This window comes from Oxyura jamaicensis, chromosome 3 (assembly GCF_011077185.1).
Source record: "Oxyura jamaicensis isolate SHBP4307 breed ruddy duck chromosome 3, BPBGC_Ojam_1.0, whole genome shotgun sequence".
Classification (NCBI taxonomy): Eukaryota; Metazoa; Chordata; class Aves; order Anseriformes; family Anatidae; genus Oxyura; species Oxyura jamaicensis.
Window position 1 is genome coordinate 103,740,548 of NC_048895.1, and position 22,798 is coordinate 103,763,345.

General features: G+C 35.9%; 1 protein-coding gene across 4 annotated transcripts in view; it reads right to left on the reverse strand.

The window, feature by feature from the left end:
- Window positions 1-2,795: 2,795 nt before the first annotated feature.
- The window catches only part of ROCK2 (Rho associated coiled-coil containing protein kinase 2), a 119,231-nt gene continuing 99,228 nt past the window's right edge, over window positions 2,796-22,798 (reverse strand). For 2 of the 4 annotated variants that reach the window (XM_035323302.1, XM_035323301.1), the window contains 17 exons: window positions 22,006-22,166; window positions 21,412-21,596; window positions 20,127-20,196; window positions 18,727-18,830; window positions 18,396-18,582; window positions 17,973-18,066; window positions 17,762-17,856; window positions 16,949-17,128; window positions 16,545-16,713; window positions 15,979-16,161; window positions 13,385-13,455; window positions 12,355-12,443; window positions 11,701-11,779; window positions 11,227-11,488; window positions 10,385-10,598; window positions 6,151-6,257; window positions 2,796-4,924 (listed from right to left, as the gene is read on the reverse strand). In XM_035323302.1, coding sequence (XP_035179193.1) covers window positions 6,164-6,257; window positions 10,385-10,598; window positions 11,227-11,488; window positions 11,701-11,779; window positions 12,355-12,443; window positions 13,385-13,455; window positions 15,979-16,161; window positions 16,545-16,713; window positions 16,949-17,128; window positions 17,762-17,856; window positions 17,973-18,066; window positions 18,396-18,582; window positions 18,727-18,830; window positions 20,127-20,196; window positions 21,412-21,596; window positions 22,006-22,166 — 2,237 coding nt within the window. In that variant the 3' untranslated portion in view covers window positions 2,796-4,924; window positions 6,151-6,163. The remainder of the gene's footprint in view (window positions 4,925-6,150; window positions 6,258-10,384; window positions 10,599-11,226; window positions 11,489-11,700; window positions 11,780-12,354; window positions 12,444-13,384; window positions 13,456-15,978; window positions 16,162-16,544; window positions 16,714-16,948; window positions 17,129-17,761; window positions 17,857-17,972; window positions 18,067-18,395; window positions 18,583-18,726; window positions 18,831-20,126; window positions 20,197-21,411; window positions 21,597-22,005; window positions 22,167-22,798) is intronic. The other 2 variants (XM_035323303.1, XM_035323304.1) reach the window with 2 other exon arrangements.

Consider the following 22,798-nt stretch of genomic DNA (forward strand, 5'->3'; position numbering starts at 1 on the left):
CAGAGCTTGTCTGAAAGACGGAACACGGTTACAGACCCCACTGGGCCCAGCGAATGTGAGGGTGTTCAAACAGTGGGCTTCCTGGCTCTGTCAGAAGAGTGAAGGTGTCAAATATCTCAGAAAACTCCAAAAAAAGTTTCCACCTATTCACTTGTTAGTAAAAAGTAGCACACACTGAGATATGTTGCTAATGGGGCAATTTAGTGCTTAAGCTCTAAGTAGCTGGCAAGCTGAGGGGAACAAGGATTGGCAGTGATCCCACAGGCCTTACGTACTCCTTGTTCGGTGGCTGTGCTTACTGAGTGGTGCAACAGCATCCTGGGGGAAAGAATTCCTGGAGAGCTAGAAAGGGTGATGACAAATGACAAGATGAACCGGATTACCTAAGAGACACACTGGGACATGGCGATGTAAAACTACACATACAAGTAGGCTCACATTTCTGAACAAACGTTCAAGGCCTAGACCTCAAAATGGGGGTGATACGACTGAAGTGTCACACTCAGTTGTCTTGGCTGTGAAAGCATTGCTACGTAGCTCCTCCAAGCAAACAAAAAAGGGCCACAGGGACATAAAATTGCTGCTCTTTGCCCTTTTGTTTCAGGGGAAAGGTGTGTCTTTCCAGAGTTCTTTAGTTATGCAGGAATACATACAGTTAAGGCTTCGTAATTTTGCTCCCTTGTACAGCAGTTCTTTAACTTTAATTTTGAAAGATCATTTTATTCTTGCGGCTTCTGTTAGATTAATGGAACCAGAGCAGTATTGATCAAATCTTGACATTCTTACCCTTCTTAAGCAATACTTCCTGCCTCCAAAGGGGCAAAGAACCAAAACCCCAATCTTAGAAACAAGACCTGGTAATTAGCATCCCTATGCTAATAAATAACAGTTCCTCTCTTTAGTATTTTGGAGCTTTGGTTTTACGGTGAGCTTGTTCATTCATTGCAGTAGTTTCTGGAGAGAACTAGACTGGATGTGTTTAGACAGTGTTCTTTCCTGCCACATACGTCTCAGCAGACTTATCCCATGTTTTAGATGAGTGTGTCTGAGTACACCATTGTCTGCTTTATAGGTAACATAAGAAGTACGAATTAGTTTCAGAACTGCTCTGCCAACGTCTTTTACAGAGATCCAAATGAAAACTCCCTCCCACTCTCATGAGGGAGCAACAGGTAAAACCCCATGATCCAATGGGACATTGATAATCCCTGAAGTAGTTTATAGTGCCATTGCAAGATCATATATACATATTCAAATTCCTAACAACCATTTGAAACTGCCTGAGACAAAGCTCATTATTTCTAGCAGAAGCTTTGCTGGCCGTGGTGACTCAAGAGAGCCACTGAATGCCTGTCAGAGGTTCAGCATCCCCAAGAGAGCTAGTAAGAGATTCAGACACTTGCAGAGAAACTTCACTGATGTTTTAAATTTGGCCACTGTTGCTGACTGCCAAGATTCTTGAGCTTCTTGCAAGTTTCCTAATCCTTGGTGGAACTATGTTCCACGTCATGTTTGGGTTACAACATCAGTCATGCTAAGAAGCACAAGAACGACAAAGTTTTCTGTCTGACACACTCTTGGTGTTCTACCCGGCATCGCTGTGAGGGGCTGAGCTTTGGCAGGCGTCCCTGGAACTAGGAAAGTGCAGTGCACAACTAGGACAGAAGAAATCTCCTTTCAGGAAGGCTCTTGTGACAGCTGACACACACTGCTCTGATGGGGTCTTCCTGACCAGTTTCTGTGCTGGTGAGCTGTTGGATGGGAACCATGTCTTGAGTTCCTGGCTCCCAGTCTGACCCCTGATATTTCTGGAAGGTTAATCTGCCGCTTGGCTATGCCATCTGTGCACTCTTGTGAAACAATAGGACTTGGAATAAGAGAATTTCTATAGATAGATTCAGCCAGGCCATAAAAATGTCCTGTTTGCTGCAACAGCCCTGTTACAAAAGAAAGTGTTTAAACTTCAGTGACTTCAATACAATTATTCCTTAGTCCGGTAATATTTTCCATCTCTCAAGAATTTTAAATGGTTACTACTGGACAAAAAGGAAACAACACAATCTCCAGGAACTAATGTTAAAGAGTTCTTTGCAGTCCACAGCTCAGATGTAAGACCTATCTCAAACAGGACAAGCAGGAAGGACAGAGGAGCTGTTTTCCCTTTTCTGTCCTGGGTACAAAACAGGGTTTGCTCACATCATACCATTGGCCAAATTGTCTCCATGTTACAGCTCAGCATGGCACACACCATTCCTTTGTTTTGATAGAGAATTGCATGAAGGAGAACTGAGAAATGCTATGGTACTTCCATCCCTAGAGGCACTCAAAACCCAAATAGACCAGGTCTTGGAAAACCTGTTCCAAGCTGGCCTTGCTTTGAGGGAGATGTCAGGCAGAGGATCTCCAGTGTGCCCTACAAGCCCGTATCATTCTGTGATAGCTTCTCAATACAGCCTGCTGTACATGTAGCTAATAACTAATTTATCTAAGTATACAATGTATTAACCGTGGCTAGTAAATACTATAATACAGCACATTTCCAAAAATGTCTGGCTTAACAGGGCCCCAGGGATTCACAGTGAATGAGGGCAAGCCATGCAGAGAAGGTGCACCAGACCCAGCCCCGGTACCTGATGGCCTGCCAAACCAGCTCTGCTGAGTCTGCCCTTCCTCCACACACAGCCTTTGCTTGGCTTTCATTTGAGCAGTCTTTGCCTGTCACATATCTGCCACAGTAGTTGCCTATGTATTGAAATATTTTAATTAATTACCAGCTTGTCAAGTTCAGGAACTACTTTACCTTACTCAAATAGTTTATTTAAAAATATATATATAATACTCTCCAATTCAGAAAAGGATAGAACTTCCCACAATGTAACATTTTTTTATATATATAAAATATTTATGCATTCAGTGAATGGAAACAGTTTTACTGTATACATTTTTAATGTTGTACTCTATGCAAATCTGCATTACCTAAAAATATACCGTACTTCTGTAAATCAAAACAAGCAGGGAAAAAACACCGTAGCTGTGCATTGGGTTATAATACCTAACAGAAATGATATGCAAGTTTTAGATTTGGATTTCAGAACCCACAAACAACGTTTTACTTTGCGAGTGCATAAATAGAAAACTGAATACATTCTGGCTCCGTTAAGATGAACTGTAGTAGAGGTTACAAAATGCAAATATATTTATTCATTTTCAGTATTTCAGTGTTTCCAAGTCCACCTTTCATGATAGTGTTAAATAAATCATGGTCCTATCCTTCCAAACATTTCAACACTCTTTAAAAAAAAAAAAACAAAAACAAACAAACAAAACTTTAAAGTGAAATGTCCTCCTTCATTGAAGTGTTAGATCATATTTTAAATTACTGCACTCCCACACAATAGTTTATATATATATATATTTTAAATATATATATATATTTATATATATAAAGAGACCAAATAGGAGACTACATTTTTTACTGTCAATATGTTTAACATAGCATACTGTAGTTGTATAAAACATGCATTTTCTGGGATAATTATGAACACATCATGAATGAGCCCACATAAATTATATTTTTTGTACAATCCCAAGTAAAAAAAAAAAAAAAAAAAAAAAAAAAGTCAGATTAAGTGCCTCTGAGGCCCTTTATTCCCAGCTATCAGTTCTCAAAACACACTACTGAAATATTTACCTATGCCTACAGCTATGTGCTGGAGAACCAGATTTAAAATTTTAAAATACATCTACAGTATGTTTTATTTTTTCTTTAAAGTTTGTGACAGTCCTTGGATACTGTGTTGTGAAATGTAAAAAATAATCACATATTCTCTTTTTTTTCTCAGAAATAAAAACACATCTAGGAGAGTATGCAAAAACAAGGCAAAATGAAGTTTTCATAGCACTTAATGAGGGTTAATATAAGTTGATAACTAATATTGAGGTTTGTAAAAAGGGCTGGATGAGCAGTTACACGTATAAGCAAATGGTCGAGTAATTCCAATGTTATCAGACATTGTTTTTGTAACCAACATTTCTCCACCCTCAAAACCAGTCGATATACATTCAAAATAGGTTGACGTTGATATACTTACTAGGTGTAAAAATAGTGCACTATTTTTTCTGCCACGAAGCAAAATTGCATCCTAAGAGCTGGTAAACCTTCTTTTCTTTAAATACAGAGAATGGGCAAAAAACTTGAAAAAAATTAAATTAAGGCAATTAGGCAAAAACAGGACTGCCCATGATGACAAGCTGAAACTAGTATATATTTCAAACTTAAAACTAGCTGCTTAACATTGACACGCAGCTTCTGATAGACGAGTATGAATGATATAAACTTCAACATTATGGCTTTATACAAGTGCATAGTTGCAACTGCAATAAGTAACGGTATCTGATTAATAAGCATAAAAAAATAAAGTGGAAAGATTTTTAAAACCCTCTTGCAGTATTACAGTACAATATATATACACAGTATAATGGTCACTTCTTACAGATGCAGTCTATATCACTGTGATCGATCTTCCTCCTGTTCTTCTTGCAGACGTGCTGGTGGCATCTTTACGAAAGCTGAAAAGTCAGTTTCTTCAGTTTAAATACTCATTCCTCTCAATCCTTTTATGAAATGTAGTGTGTGTGTCTTGCCGAGAAAGCTTTTGTGGAACAAAGTTTAAAAGGTTACCTAACATATCCTTTTACTATTTACCAGCCATTCCTCATTTGATCAGTCACTCAGGGGAACACAGGAAAACCCTCAGAGATTAGTAATTTATATTGCAGCAAAAATGTAAACCTCTGATATATATAGCACAATCTCTCAGGAAAATATATATTTTTAATATATTTTGGGATATGTTTCAGTCTTGCTGTAACGGGAAGAAAATTATCACCTTGAATTGTGTCTGCATTCACGGAAAGCAGTTAGCTGAAAAAGAAGCAGGAAGTTTGGTCAGTAAAGGCAGTGAATGAAAATCTGACAAGAACACACCTCCTCAAAATCTTCATTTAAGATGGGCTCATCAGCATACTTGGGAGCAGTCATTCCTCTGCATTCAACAATCACGTTACTTAAGTATAGTGCATCCTTAGCATTATGAACCCAAATCGATGAAACCCCCTTGTAAACATGAGGGTAAAGTACAATAGCATAATTTAAGAGTCAGTAATAAAAGATTAGGAATTTAAAGGCTTTTTATACATAAGGATGCATTATATTTAATTAACGTAACGAGCTCGAATCTCAACTGAGTACATAGCTGAGGCACAGCCCTTGTGGTGCTGTCATTGCCCACTCTTTTATAAAGCTGAGACACACCTACATGCTATTTAGAAAAATTCTTAAGAGGTCACAGTTTAATATTTAGGTGTTTCTGCAGTGTAAACCCAATATTTCATCAAGATGTAAAATGACTAGAACATTGAAAACTATAAAATAATTTCACTCTTTCCAGTACATTCACGTTGCGTATTTGAGTAAGCCATGGGGCAAATTAGATCAACAAAACAGCTGCATCTTTTCTAAAGCAGTCAAGGAAACCGTGTCATAGAAGCTGCAAAGCCTGCTTGTTTACAGAGTTTTCAAATGCATTGTTAGGTACCCAAAAAGCACAGCACTGCAAAAAGAAGCCAAGTCAAATTCACTTCACAACACAGGTAGAAAAAGCAAAATGCAGAACTCCTGGGATTTCATGTCTGCTAGCCATGGACAAGTGAGTTCATCTTAAAAGTTTAAGAAAAGCATTTGTAAATACTGACTCTATTTCAGGTAAATATCCAGCTTTTAAAACCTCCCTTTTAGCCCTCAGAAATTATTTGCAGAGGTTAGCACTTCTAAGATTACTTATACTGCTAGTATTAGCACTATGGATGAAAAACTACTCTGGCAACAACAGGTATTTTGTTTTGGGGGCAGGCAGACATGAATATTGAACAAAGATCTACAATTAGAAAATTAAGAATACTGTAAATGCAAACCCATCATTTCAATGAAAATAACTCCTCTAAAAATTTGACACCGTCAACAGAATCTCATTTTTGCAGGAAAAAATATTAAAATGAGATCTTGTGTTTTCTCTACTTTGAGAAACAAAATCCAACATGGCATGCTGTATTCAAAGGCAAACAAATCCATTCCTCACTATTTAGATTTACCCCTTATACTTCTTCAGAAATCAAAAACATCGTCATCATCATCACCATCAATATCATCAACATCATCAAATGACCAATCCCAGTCTTTAAATGCCAGATCAAGTAATCTGCAACAGGAGGGTTTGATATTTAATGTGTGTCATGCTTCCTATAGAAGAGACTTTAAAATTCCATTTGTTATCACTAAACCTTTTAAAATAAGACTGTCTCAAAATAGGTGGGCTCCTTTCTTTGTGTACCATGGAATATGAAGATTCAGTTACCATTCATGAAAGCCACAAATACTGTATTCAAATGAAATTTATCTCACAAATCATTAAATTCTACCAACACTTACCATATTGATCTTTTCCCCAAATTTTCACTAGGAAAGACCAACATTTACATTTCATAAAATTAGCTGCTGTTTTGCTGCAGCTATTGTTGGCCCAGGTGCAGTTTTATGCTCAGCTGCCGTCCCTTTCCAGACAATAATGAAAGACTAAATTTTTCCAGTAAAACTCAGTAATTTGGTTGTTGAACAGAACATCAAACAGAACAGTGTCATCTGAATTCACAAACAAATACAGTGAGATTATACTTCACAGCTGTCCTGCAGCTCATTACTTCATGTTGGGCAATGCCAAAAAAAGAGGATGTATCACCGCGTTCTCTATGCATCGCTGCCGATGCTCCTTCTATGGTCACCACAGAATGGAGGAGAGAGAGGCAGACTTTTTCAGCAAATGAGTCATTTCACCTATTTTAGGCATTCACTTTGGGATGGGATGAATCATTGTCTAAAGGCATTCATCTTTCTGCTGTTATAGAAGGATTTTAGACAAACATCTCAAGTACTAACTTCTCGATTTACAAGAAATGAAATCCAGTCTAGTCATTTCTCCACTGAGCTCAGTGGATTTGAAATCAGGATTATATGATAACCATATGAGGCAGAGATAGAAACTTTATTCTAAAGAAAGCCTTGAGGATATTTTAACTAAAACATGTTACAATGTAGTTAATTGCTTGCTTTAAACAAAGCAGGTTTCAGTTTTTATTGGGATTTCAGCTCTTGAAGTTTTTACACTTAAATGATATATCCTTAAAAAGGCTCGATATTAATCTATTATATGAACTGTGGTTATCATGCTTCCTAAAACACAAAAGTCACCAGGTATTAAAATATATTAAAGTTGATTTTTCTAATTTGGAATTAGTGGAGGACTTCTTAGTGTTCGGTCAGAGGTTGGACTAGGTGATCTTGGAGGTCTCTGCCAACCTAGATGATTCTGTGATTCTGTGAAATGATCCTTTTGGCACAATCTAGATGAATGAAGAAATTATACAATCTGTGTGACAAAATTCCTAGCATGGATGGCATTTATAGGACCGTGCGGTTGCAAGGGATTTCAGGTCTCTCAGCCAACCTTCTGCTCAAAGCAGGGCCAGCTGCAAAGTACGGCCAGCTCAGGCTGTGCAGGACTCCTTCCAGTCGGTTCTTGAAAGCCTCCAAGGATGGAGCTTGCCGAGCCCCACCAGCCCTTCTCCCTGCTGACTGTCCTCATAGGGAAGAGGCCCAATGGCCTCTGCTTAATTTTCCCCAGTTGGTCAATAGTCTTTTTTGAATCTGGGGGGCTCTAAACTGGACACAGTATCTCGCTGTAGAATAATGAGTGATATCTCCTCCCTCAATCTGCTGGCTGAACTCCTTTAGTGCAGTTCCAGAGCCTGCTTCGCTGCCAGGCCATGCTGCTGGCTCATCTCAGCTTGTCCCCAACCACTCAGCTCCCACGTTTAGCTGGCAACTAGATCTTCATTCTTGGTGGAATTTGTAACAGAAAATTAACTATTCCACACAGTAAGTGGTTGCACGAAAACCTCACGGAAGCACCAGTCAGATATTAACTGGCTATAGCATTAACAGTGATTTTTAAGTGCATGGTTTCTAACTGAAAGTGTTTACACCCATACAGATTTCCACAGAACTTTGACAGACCTGCATTAAGGTGAGATGACCTCACACAACTACACTTTTCCATCTGTAACTCCTGAGCTGACAGGTACATTTGAAAAGTTAACTTGGAAAATTTAACTGCAAGCATAAAATTGCTTACACACAAATATATTCATCCTCCTCCTTTTTACACCATTACTAAATATACAGATAGAAAAATATACTGTTAGGGAAAAATCATTAAAGACTGATTTGGAGTGGAGGAGAACCCCAATAGAAAGAAGGGCAAGCTAGATACAGTTCTGAAAGCAATCTGTAAAGAAACATCATGAAGATTGAAAGAAGGGTGTTACAACAAGTAAAATTTCTTTCTGAGAATTCAAGCATAGCTGTGGAAAAAGAATTAGAGTATAAAACGTACCCTTTATATGTCAACAATAGGAAACAGAATAATGCTGATGAATTAGAATGTAAAAATGCAGAAGAAAAGCTTTTTACTTGTCCCCCAGGTTGTCACGAATAATGTTTCCTTGCTCCAGTCCAACTGTTGATATTTTCATTGATTTTGCACGAAGAATCCCTTCAATAATTATTCTCTAAAATGTGGAATTAAACTTTTCACCTCTATGGTTATAATCAAAAAATCTGATCATTTAAAATTCAAATTACTAGGTCAGACCTTCTTTTAAAGTATGGAAATAAATCATCAAAAGTTGGTTTGTATGGAAATTAGGAGGGAAGTGAAGTTATTTTGAGTCTTTTCACTATGTATTTCCCCATATTAAAATATATTTTTTATTTTTATTACTATCTAACTCTTCCTACCATAAGGCTGTTTTGCTATTGCAACAGCATCACAACACCTGCATGCTTGCACTACATTCCCCCCTGTAAATCTGGTGAATCTTTGAACCCAGTTTTCCCAGCCAGCCTAGATAGTGGTGGCAGTCTGGTCACACGGGCAAGGAAAGCAACACTATCTAGCCACTCACAAATTGCTTCTTGAAGGAACAATTTTAAACTGTTGTTGGATTGTCCATTGCTGCTGGAATACTGCAACAAACAAAGCATGTCAGACAGACCAAACCTTTCATAGGCTGTCAACAACTAGGGACTGCTATGTTTAAATATTAGCTTTATAACCTTAGCTGTTCCTTCCTTTTTAGTGCAGTACTCTAGCTGATGGAAAAATGCAAACTGGAAAAATCAGAAATTCTGTACTGTGCAATCACTTAACTGCAATCCGCAGAACGTTATCACTTCTATGGCTGCAACATAGGATTTTGCTCTTTAAAACTGATCCAGTAGTAGGTTACTGGTTTTTATATATGCATATTTCTTTGCCAAATTAGAGGAACTTGATGATAAGACTACTTTTTTAGGAAACATGAGACATAAGCATGAGTACTTCTAGGCTAAATAAGGAATTGAAACCATTTCTCCCTCCCTTTGGCAAGTGCTCCAACTACTTGTCCAAACGGTGACCACCACTTCCCATCTACCAGGTCTTTCAAAAAGCGTAAGCGATGCTCACACAGATGCTTACCACTGCATAAAATGGCACCACACTGTGGAACCTGCATGAGCAGAGATGCAAAAGTGAGATTCATCTGAACTAACTTTTTTTGCTGTGGATGTCCAAGAGAGCTTTATGCTCCCTTTCTTCATTAGGATGTTGTGAATTCAATCCTAAAACCAACTCTTCCTATATATCAACTGTAGGTAGAGTTAGACATATATTTGGTCAGATGAATCACACTTGAACACACAAATCCTCAGTAACGGTTCTAACCTCAGAATGGGGCAGGAATTCAACACATTCCTCAAAACCACCCAGTATGAAAGACAAGATGTGCAGTCTTTAGGTATGCGGAAGACCTTCTGGATTGCTTTTTGAAGGCACCCAGTTATCTCCTAGGTTCATTAGAACCACAAGTACCTAATTTCATATTTCAACTTCAAATCATGTACAGTAATGGCCATACTGAAAGTCACTAAACCTTTTTTTTTTTTTTTTCCTTAAAATCTTCACAACCCTCTGACTGACTCTGCCTAGTTAAACCCCACTTTCCCTACCAGCTGCCAGTTCACGGGAACAGTAAGATACATTATCAATGCATTAGGTTAACTATCTTGATGGGTCTTCTTATAACTTAAATGAGGTTTATAGAATATGACGTGTTAGATCACACATCAGTAGTCAACAACATTTGTGGTCAGTTGCCCATGTTGACATGTATCACATTAATTGTAGTAGAATGTTTAAAATAATAAATTAAATAGCTGCTCTTGTGTCACCTTGGTTTGTTTGGAGGAAGCTGTCGACTTGGTCGTCTGATGGACTGGTTTGGCTGTACCTTCATGGAAGTTCTGGGAGAAGATCGAGCAAAGGGGTCTGGGGCTGGAGGCTTCTTGGGTATTTTTTTCACCAGTCGGCTCACCCATTTTTGCTGTTCTTCCGTAGAATTAGCTAACAGTAGTAGATTCTTTGCCGTTGAAATATCATAATACACTGTAATAGTAGTTTTTAAAATAAAAATTAATATTGCTATTTTTCTAAACATGTACCCACATCAAAAATTAGTGGTCAGATTACCATACTCTCATAATCAACACAAAGAGAAATCTCCAGAGAAATCAAAAGCAAAGTGAGGCAGATTTTGCCAAACTTAACGTTTCTTTATGCCTTCTTATGTTTGTTTACAGGATAACAGTTTAGTACTAGGGAAGACACATATGTTAAAAAACAAGAAAAGCTAAAACAAAGGCATGCCTGATCACTAGAAATCACAACCTAAGTCACAAGGAGTGACTTCACTGAATATCATCCATTTCCTAACACCCACTAACATTATCATGTCACACAGCAATGCTGCACAACACACAACAGTGTGAGCAGTCTTACAACTACTGTGCTTTGCTGCATGAAGCTGACAACACAGCAGGTATGTACTTAATTAGCTGCATGCCATTCACTCACAGCAGTGAGATGATCCTCTTGTAGACACCTTTGGGAAGTTTGACAGCTACATACCCATAAAAGAAAAACCTACCTGTTTAAGTTGGTGTTAGACCATTACTAACATTAGAATGCTTTGTATTTTATTGACGGTACACATAATCAAATACTTGCTAATTACCTTTGCAAGGTGCTATAATCTCTTCTTTTTTATCCATGTGATCTTTGTGACACTTGATATGGCAACGACGACATTCTAGAGCAGGAGGAGGCTTAAACATATGCCACAGTGGCTTCATACAAGCTTCACAATTGGTTGGAAAGTGATAAAGAGTAGGTATAAACTCATGTCCTTTGTGACAAATGTAATTTGACTTCTCTCCCATAGGCTCCACAGGAAATTCCTGTTCCTTTTTGCTCTCTCCTTCATTAGCATATAGAATCTAGAATCAAGGCAAAATAACCTCAGTACTCCTATATGACGAACGTATATTCAGAGTAATTATCTAATTAGAAAGACTGAGGAATTACACCAGAATGGATATTTTCAGCAATTTTGTAGTAAATACTTCATTAGACAAAGTTATGAAAATATTTTTGACAACGTGACATACCATGTTTGTTACATTAGAAACATTTATTTATTATTAAGTACCTGGAATATCCTTGGAATTTCCTTCGCATCTGCTCTGTACACATCAGTCTGAGTGACTGGCCGGACGTGGAACAGTTTGCTATAGGAAATTATTTCAATAAATACAAAAGTTAATGTTTCCAAAATGATAGGCCTATCTTTGAATCCTGCACATGAATTTCCAAACCCTAAATAAAAACAAGTCACAAGTATCCAGCTATACTTACAAAAAAAAATGACAACACTGAAAATCTGACATCATGTGACTTTAGTGATTGCTGGTAGCTTTCTAACACAATCCTCTGCCCACACTCCAACCTCCGAATAGCCACAATCTGTATTTGTTAAGGAAATAAATTAACTATGCCACCTAACTAAGTGCATGTTGTAAGTGAAAATGTACAAACACTGAAAATTACAGTTCCTCAGCTACAGATTTCTTAACATTTCTTGCTACAGTGTGTGAGGTAAGCCTAGCTCAGCTGGTGGTAGCAGTTCAGTCAGGTCAGTTCAGTGGTCTGTGTGGGTTAACACGCGTCAACAGAGCTTATTGCAAAAGTATGTCTCATTTGACATTGTGATCTAAGACTGGATCTTTCTAAAAGGCCTTTTGTCAAAGTCTTTCTGACAAAGTCCACCTGCAAATGAGAGGAAGCAATCTTACAGAATACTTACTCTATATCTAATACCATATAGGGATTAGATTGTTCCTTATCTTGTTCACTGTCATAGAACAGGATCTTCTTACTGCTCACAATTACATACTGTTCAGAGACAGAAAAGCATACAACACACATTTTACTCCAACTCATCACATCAAAGATATCAGAGCAATTATCACAGATGTCAAAGCAATACTTCTATATCTATTGTTTTGTTAAATGGTAGCTAAAAGGACAATAGCAGTGCTGTATTCTGAGTCCATGATTTGCCAATAAATTCACTGAACTACAGATAAGATTTTTATTACTTGATGCATCAGTTTATGTTATCACATTAATTGGTATTTAAACAGATTTAAGTATATATGAGGAGACAAAAATAAAAGTTGGGGAGAGAGTAACATAAAAGCTTTTTGTTTCTATTTTACAGACTTAATTTTCTCTTGGACTGACAGAATAGTTATCATCTTAGAATGCCTGTTTTACATGTGCAGTTCACCACTAATAGGCATCATACTCACAAAGATCACTTATCAGTACTGCTAGCAATTTTCATAAAACAGCTTGTTATCTCTAAGACCTCAAATTTCTAGAATTCTGTCCAGAATGAACACCATGACTGAGCATTAACTGAACTAGTATAAAACTGTGCAGGCTATTCTTTGGGTAAAGAGCCGCTGAAGAGGCTACTGAAAAGCAGTTACCAAGTGAGGGCTGCACACAGCAGAGGCGCAGCCACTGGTTTTTATCTCCTAAATAAAGTAATTCTGAAGGGCATCTGCTGCCAGAATATGTTAAGTTCCAGATACATGATGCTATTCAGATTGCCTATCACTGATTGTATTGTCCAATCTGTTACTCAGACACAGCTACATCACCCAACATATTACATATATATTTACATACATACACATATACATACATTTAAGTAATGAGAGAACATGTATCAAAAAAAAAATGAAAGTGCTGAAAATCTGTGGTGAGTGTAAAATCCAGATTACACATGAAAAAAGATCATATATATATATAATATTTTTTTTTACCTTTTTAACCCATCCAAATTTTTTAGTGTTATTTCGAACAGGTAGTGATAACCAGCCTTCTAATCTTGATTCTGAAAAAAAGAGAAATATTAAAGTACATAATTATTCACAAAACAATATTTTTGAGACTACTGTACACTTAAAAAGTTATTGAAGATAAATAAAAAAGCAACAGAACAAACATGTTCTCATGAACTAATTAAAAATATAATGTCTTGAAAAGTTTATCACAGTAAATTTTCAGTAAGAAATTAATTTGCTGAATACAGCAATAACAAACAACGGAATTACAAAGAACTAGTAGGTATGAGGAAGAAGGGGGGAAGAACAAACTTGCAATTATAGCACACACATTCCCTTAAGTTTTTGCTGTTGGCTTTTTTTTTTTTTTTGAAGACTTTAAGGTCTACATTTACCACTTAGAACAACATCCAAAGATATTAGTACAGAACACATGACATCCAGTTCTACACAAAAGACAAAAGAATGCAAACTACCACCACCAGTTAACATATATCGCCTATGTTCCAGGTAAAATTTCAGAAGTTTTATATTATTATTCATATTTTTTGCTCTATACATTTTTCTATTTTTCTAGTTCTGCCTAAATCTCCTAGACTTTCTAATCCAAAATAAGTAATTTTTGGCTAAACCCTATGCCTTGCCTGAACTCAACTATGCTTTCACACACTTGTGATATTTTATATTTCACCATCACATTAGTCAAATGATTTTTATCAATAGTATTAATAGCTCAACTGTTTTTTGACATACACATTTCAGCAGCAACCAAAAGCTCAACAGGATCAGACTTTCCTTGTGCTTGGTAACATGTAGGAACTCTCATAGACTTTGACAGTATTCTTACAGTTCTACTTTATACAAGAATTTCTTTCCCTTGTGGTTGATTAAGAAAAACTCAGTTGTAAACATGATTGGTTTCCCACCCTGGCAGTTAACCTCTCCTGCTGCAGACACGAAGGCTAACATTCTGAAGCCTTTAGTATAAACAAACACAAATCCATGAAAGGAGCACATAAATGCCCCCAAAGTGCAAATGTTCTTTTCTTTCTCATCAGATGGCATTTGCAATTTCATGCCCATATTTAGTATAGTGTAATAAATAATTATTAGATATTCATTGAATTTTTGATACATCTAGAGAGACTTGAAGAGTGGTTATTTATTGAGAAGTGTTCTATCTTCAAATTTCATTTCTCTTTAACAATTGCTATCGATGATACAGTTTAATACCAAGTACGTGAAGCAGCTCTCTAACACTTACTTTGCCTCACACCTGTCACTTCAAATTATTCGTCTCAACTACACCTGACACAAGGGGTAGCAAGCATAATGCTGAAGCAAAAAATGCCTCCCCACAGTGGTAACCACATGCAGGAAGCATGTTTGGATTTCTTAACGTTGTGATTTTTTTTTTCCCAATCTTTCTTTGTAATCTCTCTGACTATAGCGTGAAAGTGGACAAAACAAGTTTCGTATTATACTTTGTCATTTCTGGCATCCATTCGATACTAACAGATCAGAGAAAAGCCAAAATATTCCCAAATTTTCACAGCATATGTTTGTAAGCACTAGGAGGAAAAAAAATCAAACCTCAAATCTGCTGCAAATATCTTAGTGAACAGTCTAGCTTAGATATGATTTTTACTTTAGAACAAACTAAAACCATGCATATAACACAACAGCAGGTAACAAGGAAAAAATATGTAAGTACTCAATAATTCTTTTACCAGAAGCCTCATACCAAAAAACAGAGAATGAAGAAAATACAGGAAATGCCATATGTTTTACTCTAGTCTGAAGAAGTAATGTCAATATTCAAAAATAAAAATAAAAAAAATCAGCCATTGATTGAAAGGTATGCACACTTTAGAAGAGCCTCAAGTAAAATACAGAAAATTGAATGCAATTAAAAAGCTCCCCTTCTGAGATTAGCACCAAGTACAAGTTTTATTCAAGACAGTGTTCATGTAGTCACGTAGAATGAATATAGAATTAATAAAACAAAGCTGTTTTAGCAGAGCTCTTTAATTATATTCTTTATGCATCTAGAAAAGCAAATAGAAATATTTTTTTCTTGCTTTATCATACAAGAATCAAATTTAAGATTCAAACTAAGGCAAAAAGAAAAAAGAAAGGTAATACTCAGAAGTCTGAATTTCTATGAACAAGTAATGAACACATTTAAATTGTGAGGAAAGATATCTTGACATTTCACTGAAACACAAATACTTGACTTTTTGGTATCCAGTATCTTAAGGTCATGCAGATAACTTTAGATACCGCGTAGAGGCTACCCATCTGAACAAGACAATAAGGAATAAGGATTTATTCAATGTTTTAATAATTTTTTATTTTTTTATTTTTTATAAATAGCAGCAAGCATCTGAAAACATTTAGATGAAACAGGTGAATTATTTCTTCATGCAAAATTTATCATGCCTTTGATTACTATGTTTGCTGCCAATTTTTTTTTTGGTTTGTTTTAATATATAATATATTAATAGTGTTAGTTTTGAAATTGAGAAAAGGACACAATAAAAACAACACCAAGCAGTTCTCAGGAATGTCACCTGTGCTATCAACTTCTGTAGGGCTGTGGGAACAAGACAAAGGTTCTTCCTCTGAGTCAGAATCAGAATCAGAATCAAGAAGCATGCGAGAACTGGAAGGCTTAGTGGCAATACTGACAGAGGTGGAAGAGTGCTGGTAGGTAAAAGACATGGATTCCACAGTGTGGGATTGAGTGATATGGACTAAACATAAAGAATAAAGGAGGAAAAAGGTAGAAAAGAAGTCAAAACAGAATCCCTAAGAAGACAGTATTAGTTTTACATTTCATCACGTAACAAAATAATTGCAAATTAACTACTATCATACAGATGAAAAAAAAAATTAGTTCCAATGTGAAACAATACATTTTTTTCAATAAATTTCTTCAAATAAATTTAAGAATGAAGTATGATTACATATAGATGTAGTTAGTAGGTGGATAGTGAACACTATCAAAGCATTGATAAGATGACAGAAACACAAAGAAAAAAGCCCCAGAAACATGAGAAGATTATTTTAATATTTCAACCTCCATGGTAAAACACAGATATACAACCAATTAATGCAGAAATATTAATAAACATACCAGGGAATCCATCATCTGTCTCAGTATCTCCAGGTCCACTGCCTATGCTACTGTTATCCAGACCAATGTGCAACGACTGTAGCTGTGAACGAAGCTGTTCAATGTCGCTATCTTTGCTGTCCAGAGTCATCTGGAGTTCAATGCGTATCTGACTCTCTTCTGCTATTTGCTGTAAGGATAGATGAAAAGATTTCCTATTGTCACTATCTTCAGTTACTCAGAGAAAACATGAGTAGAAAATTATGGAGACTTCGCAGCCAGTCTCAATAATATATACTGCATGTTTCTTTCGGACATGGAAATCCAGGAATAGACAATTTATACACTACCTTAAAAACCTGAATCAATTCAATGCGTATTACAGCAAATGCTATCAATGTTTATATTTGGAAAGAGAATCTTACTGCCTGCATTTCATTGATTTCTTTCTGATATTTGATCATCATTTGCGTTAACTTCTCTCGTTCAGATTTCAGTTCCATATGCAGTTTCCTATTTTCCTTTTCCTTCCGCCGTACATCAGTGTCAGCTCCACGTTTGACTGGACCCTTCCGATTCATGATCTCAGCCAATTTATTCACAGCCTTCGCATGGAGGAAAAAGAAGAAAAAAAAAAAGACCACATTAGTAAGTACATACTGCTACGCTGTGAAGAAACAGCCTTGTCTCCTACCCATGACCAGGCACTTGTATCCTAATTGTAAACTCTGCATATCTGGTAGTACACAGTTGCTTTAATTCATTGCATTGCTCAACATTGTAAAGAAGGTTATAATTCCATTTTCACTTTAAGCAAACATTTGTTTAGAAGACTTCTACTCATATAAATATTCTCTTCAGTTTCTGTTAGCTAGCCCCAAAATACATCTTTGGATTAAAATGACACTAACTCTTAAAAACAATTGAGATTGAAATCAGAAATTTCAAATTTTATAGAAATTACAGAGAAATATAAATCAAGAGGAAAAACATATGAATGTGACTGAAATCAAGACTTATGCTGGTGGACTGCATCAGGATTAGGAATTCCTATATAATAAAACATGAGGATGGAGTTCCACCACAGTGTAAGTCTACTTAGTAGAGGCAAAATAAGATCAATTCAATGCATTTTGTTTCAGGGAAAAAAAAAATGTAGTGTAAACAGTAAGTCTTCTACTAAAGATTATTTGTTTCATGAACACTATCTCTTCATTCATTTAGGTACATTTGCTTACCTGGGTTTTCAATGTTCTTTCATTCAATAACTGTTTCTCAAATTGTGCTTTAATATTTCCTATATTTGCTTCTTCTTCTTTTAGCTTTGTAATTTCTGTAACAATGTAATTAAAAAAAAAATATCAATGAAAGCTCATTACGAAGGAAATATTACTATTAAAAATGATATTGTTTTCATACTAAACTGTATTTGGTTCAAGGAATACATACGTTCTTGTACTTCCTTCAATTTATTGTTTAGTTCTTCTTTCTCATTAGCCAGATTAGCCACATCACTAGTTAGTGTTCTATTTGCTTCCTCCAACTGAAAACAAAAAGTACATGTGACTATGTAACTAAAAACATTTGACATATGAAAGCATTACTGTACAGAAGGAAATGCCTGACAGCAAAAACTGGATAACATAAGAGGACTAGCTATGGAGAGGCAGAAGCACAGAAGACAATGATCAGAGAGATTCATGGAAGAAACAGGGTATGAGATTCTTTTTTCAGTTAATTCATAAAAAAAAGAAATATTTTTAAATATCAGTTTTACCTTTAAGTATGCTGAACAGCATTGGATAAATCCAACTGCAAATGAAACTAATGTCCATGTAAACCTTTATCAAAATTAGGATGCATATTACTCACAGAGGCTATGGTGGCATCTTTCTCAGTAAGTTCCTGTTTATGCCGAGCCATCATCTCTTTAATCTCCAGTTCTTTCATAATCTTCTCTTTTTCCAAATCAGAATACTGTTCTTCAGCAATGGAACGTGCAAGTTGTTCTGAATCTGCTTTTGTCAAAGTTATCTCTAGCTGAGCCGCCAAAGAATCTCTGCAAATTATTGGTACATACTATTAACTAAAAAAATAGAAAGTTACTTAAAAAGCAAACAAACAAACAAACAAACAACACACCTGAACAAAAGCAATAAAAAGCCGTCCTATTCTATGTATTAATAGCACTAGTAAAATCTACCTCTCATCCTGTAACTCTTGTATCTTTTGCTGTATTTCTTTACAAAGTTTGGTCTTTTCTTCACATTCTTCTTTAAGTTCTCGAACTTGTGTCTTATACAGAGTCTAGAATTTAAAGTAGGAAAAAAGGACGTGACTTGCATATTCTATCTTGAAGGTACACAAAAGTGATGTGATGATACAAGATGATGTAGTATACAGCTCTATAATCACACACTCAGTTCAAGTACAACATTGCAATGCTTTCTCTAAATTTAACTAAAGGTCATCATCATCATTCCCAAATATGTCTTCATTTAAGTGTTTTTGTTTTGTTTTGTATTAAACTTGTGTTATTTGTGAATGGATGTATGAGATACATTTTATATGCTTGCAAGCATACTGTGCATAGGACTCACAATGTGAATTTTCTTTTCTCTACTATTTTAAATCTCTGTCAGAGGTAGATTAAGTAGAGCTTGGACTCTAACCATACAAATGTATGAAAGCAACATGACAGCCCAAGAGGAAAAAGACATAAAGGAGTAAGAGAAAAATAGATCGGGAAAGTATTTGAAATTTAGATTTTTCTGAAAGGGATACAAACCTAGAGGAAATGAAAGAAAAATTACGCTCTCTGTGCACTAAGAATGACTGAAAACAGATAAAGTGCAAGTGGATTTAGTGCAGGACTTAAAAGACAACTCTCAAAATTCCCTCTCTGGCCCATCCACAGCAGTCAACTGACCTCAACTCTCTCGTTCTGTCTCCTTTGAGATGTACAGTCCTTTTCCTCACTGACATAAAGACCACAGTAGAACCTAAGTTTCCCTTAATTCTCAAGCAAGCTCTCTGGCCTTTTCATTTTGGCTGGCTATGCACTATTAATATAAGTTAATTTTCACATGATAGTGATGATTTCTACCAGCAGTACCTATTTACTCTATTGTACCTATCACACTGAAGCAAAAACTCTCATCGGTTCTCTGCCAAGTGTAACTGTAATGCAGAAATTTCCTTCAAAGCCTTATATGCACGTTTCATAATGCCACATGATTCTGAGAGTACAGTTTTCTTCTCCCATGCAGCACAGAACAGATGCTGAATGCAAAATGCTTGAAACATGCAGAAAATCATTTACACTGTGAAAAAGAATGAAAGAGCTGCTTGACTACTCCCTAAACTGTGCTTGGGACTCCCTTCCAAAGCTGTTACATTTCTTAACACAACCTCTTTTATACTGCTTAGTGATCAAGCTCAAAGAGTGGTAACAGGGCTGCAGACAAGACTGAAGACAGACACTAGGCAAAGAACTAGCCTAAGATTTGAGTGGTGAAATGCCTCATGGCTGAGGACGATGAAGAAAAGTTAACATTACATCTAATAAACATTGGTATAAAAATAAAGAAGCATAAGTCATACCGAGAAATATTGTTCAGCTTCAAGTTGGTCTTGAAGCTCTTTCATTTGTCCATCTGCATCTTGACGTTCCCTAGAAAGGAATATAATATCTTTAAATAAAAGATATGGAGATATTCCAAACAAGTAAACAGAAAGGAGTTCATTTACACTCTTAACATCCTCAGTCTGTCTAGATCAAAGTATGATCTGCAGTTAAACTTGACACTTCCTTTGCGTACCAGACTTTCTTTTTCACCTGTGCAGCTCAGAACACTACACTAATGAGATGTCAGTTTAATGCTACTCACATACTAACTACAACAGTCTGACAGTTTAACCACTAAGAAACACTGATAAAACAAACAGCCACAGACAGAATCTTATTTCCATGTAAAACATCACTGATCTGACAGACTGTTTTGTTTCTTGTTTGCTAGAGCTCAGACTCTGAGAATGCCTTTATTATTTGTCAGGCATCATTTCTTGAATTCATCTTTTAAAACAACTCAAAGTCACTTAGTCACATAACAAAGAACAGTAATGTAGTAGAAAAGACTTCCACTGCTATTTTATGTTACAGCAATCATCATATTTAGTCTTCCAGGTGAGTAACTGCATCTTGCTCACAGAAAAGACAAAGCACAAGATACATCCTCAGAAGTCTAAAAGAGCAAAGAATAAAATACACCTGAGCTACATATTAAACTTGTCTTTTCAGTCACAAGAATTTTCTTTGTGTAAGAAAACGTTAATATTTATTTATTTTCAGTTGCAATAATTGCTTGTAAGCACTTGAAGAAGAATTGCTAGCATAACTCGTATCTGAAGGCCAACTATGTGTGATTAAACTCCCTTAGCACAGGTTATTTGCAATGGTTACACTTCACAGCTCTGTATTAGCATTACTGTCCAACTCTAATAACCTCTCCTAGACTAATGACAGTATCTGTCCTCTTTACTAAAGCTCTCAGTTATTTAAAAGAAAATTTACTAAGCATTCTCCTAAATAAATGTTTCTCAACTCCTCACGCTCTTGTGTTTAAGGTTTTTCTTTTCCTTTATACTTTTTGTTTCTGATTATAGGTCTTCAGGGAAGCAAACATTTTCTATGGTAAATCTATACATTGCTCAATCACCAAGGCTAGAGCTGCTGTACATTATATTAAACAACAATTATGTTTTGCATTATGGAATAGCATATTCTGCATAAAAATCTTTAAAATCAACGTGGCTCTCAGCTTTTGCAAAAAGAAAATTACAAATCAGCATTATTTAAAAAAACAATAGAGTGAGCAACTCTGCTTACTTGCGAAGTTCGTTATTTTGCTTTTCCAGACTTAATTTGATTTCCTGGAGATGGTTATTCTCCTGTTTTAGCTGTTTCTCTGACATTTTTAACGTGTTGACCTGCTGTGTTTGCATCTTGAGGTCATTCTGAGTGAGACAACGCTTTTGTGTTTCTTGCTCTATTTTTAATGTCAGGTTTTTTACCTAAAAAATAAATGGAAATGTGAGTTTTACAAATCTACATAGGGAAATAACATTTAAACGGTGTTTCTTAATAACTCTTTCTATACTTTTGTGCAACTTGCACACATCTTTTGATAGACAAATCTATTTCTTGAATAAAGTTATTAGCACAGAATAAATAAGTTAGTTTTTCTATGTCCATTTCTTAGCATTTTACATTCCAGAAGAAAAACTTTTAAAGATCAAAAATGCCAGAATACTTCAGAAAACTGAAACTACAGAAAGCAGATTTAAATCCAAATACGAAGAAGAAGTAAAAATTGCTGCCATTTACTTTCAAATACACCCCTAAATACAGACATAACAGGGAAAATAGGAAGACATTTAAAACAAGGTTCCAGTTGAGAATTCTTTTGTCACTGTTACGTACATCTTCATTTAGTATGTCCTTTTGTCTAAGGAGTTCATTTATTTTCTGTTGTGATTGTTTGAGATCACAGTCCAACATGGAGCGTTGCTTTTCAGCTTCTAACAAACGATTTTCTACTTTCTGCTTTAAAGCTCTCTCTTCTAGAAGTTTCTTCTCCATTTCTGTCAAGAAGGAGATTTAGTATCAATGTAAAACAGTCAATGTTTCAGAGGCTTTCAAGAGTGAGAAGGAGGTGGGAGGAAGGAGGAGGTCTTATGAAGAAAAACTAAATTTTTTGTTCTTTTAACACTGAAGAGAAAGATTGCTGAACAGTAATTCATTAAAATTTTCACAGTACACCATGAAAAAGCACCCAAGAGGATGCTTTGCAAGTATTTCTGCCTGAAACCTATTTCCTACTTCTGAGTTTCAAGATAACTTCTAGCTTATCTGCAACACATCTGGAATGGATAAAAGGGCGGTTACTTTTTAAAGACATATTTTATATCAATATATGAAGCCTTGCTTTGACAATGATGATCTGAAATCAATTAAGGAGTTGAAGCTGTTCAGGAAACTGATAGACCAAGTGGCTCATACATTACCACTGAATTGTTTGTGCTTTTTTTAAAACATCTGCAAGCTCAAAATTTTTTTGAACGCTCTGCAATTGGAATGATAAGATATATAGGTTGCTTTTTAATCAGTTGCAATAGACATAAGCAATTCAATTAAAAAATAAGAGCCATCTTCTGTAGTTGTTCACTAATTATTCCTCTCTCTGAGAGATTCCGATTGTCTGGAGATGCCACAA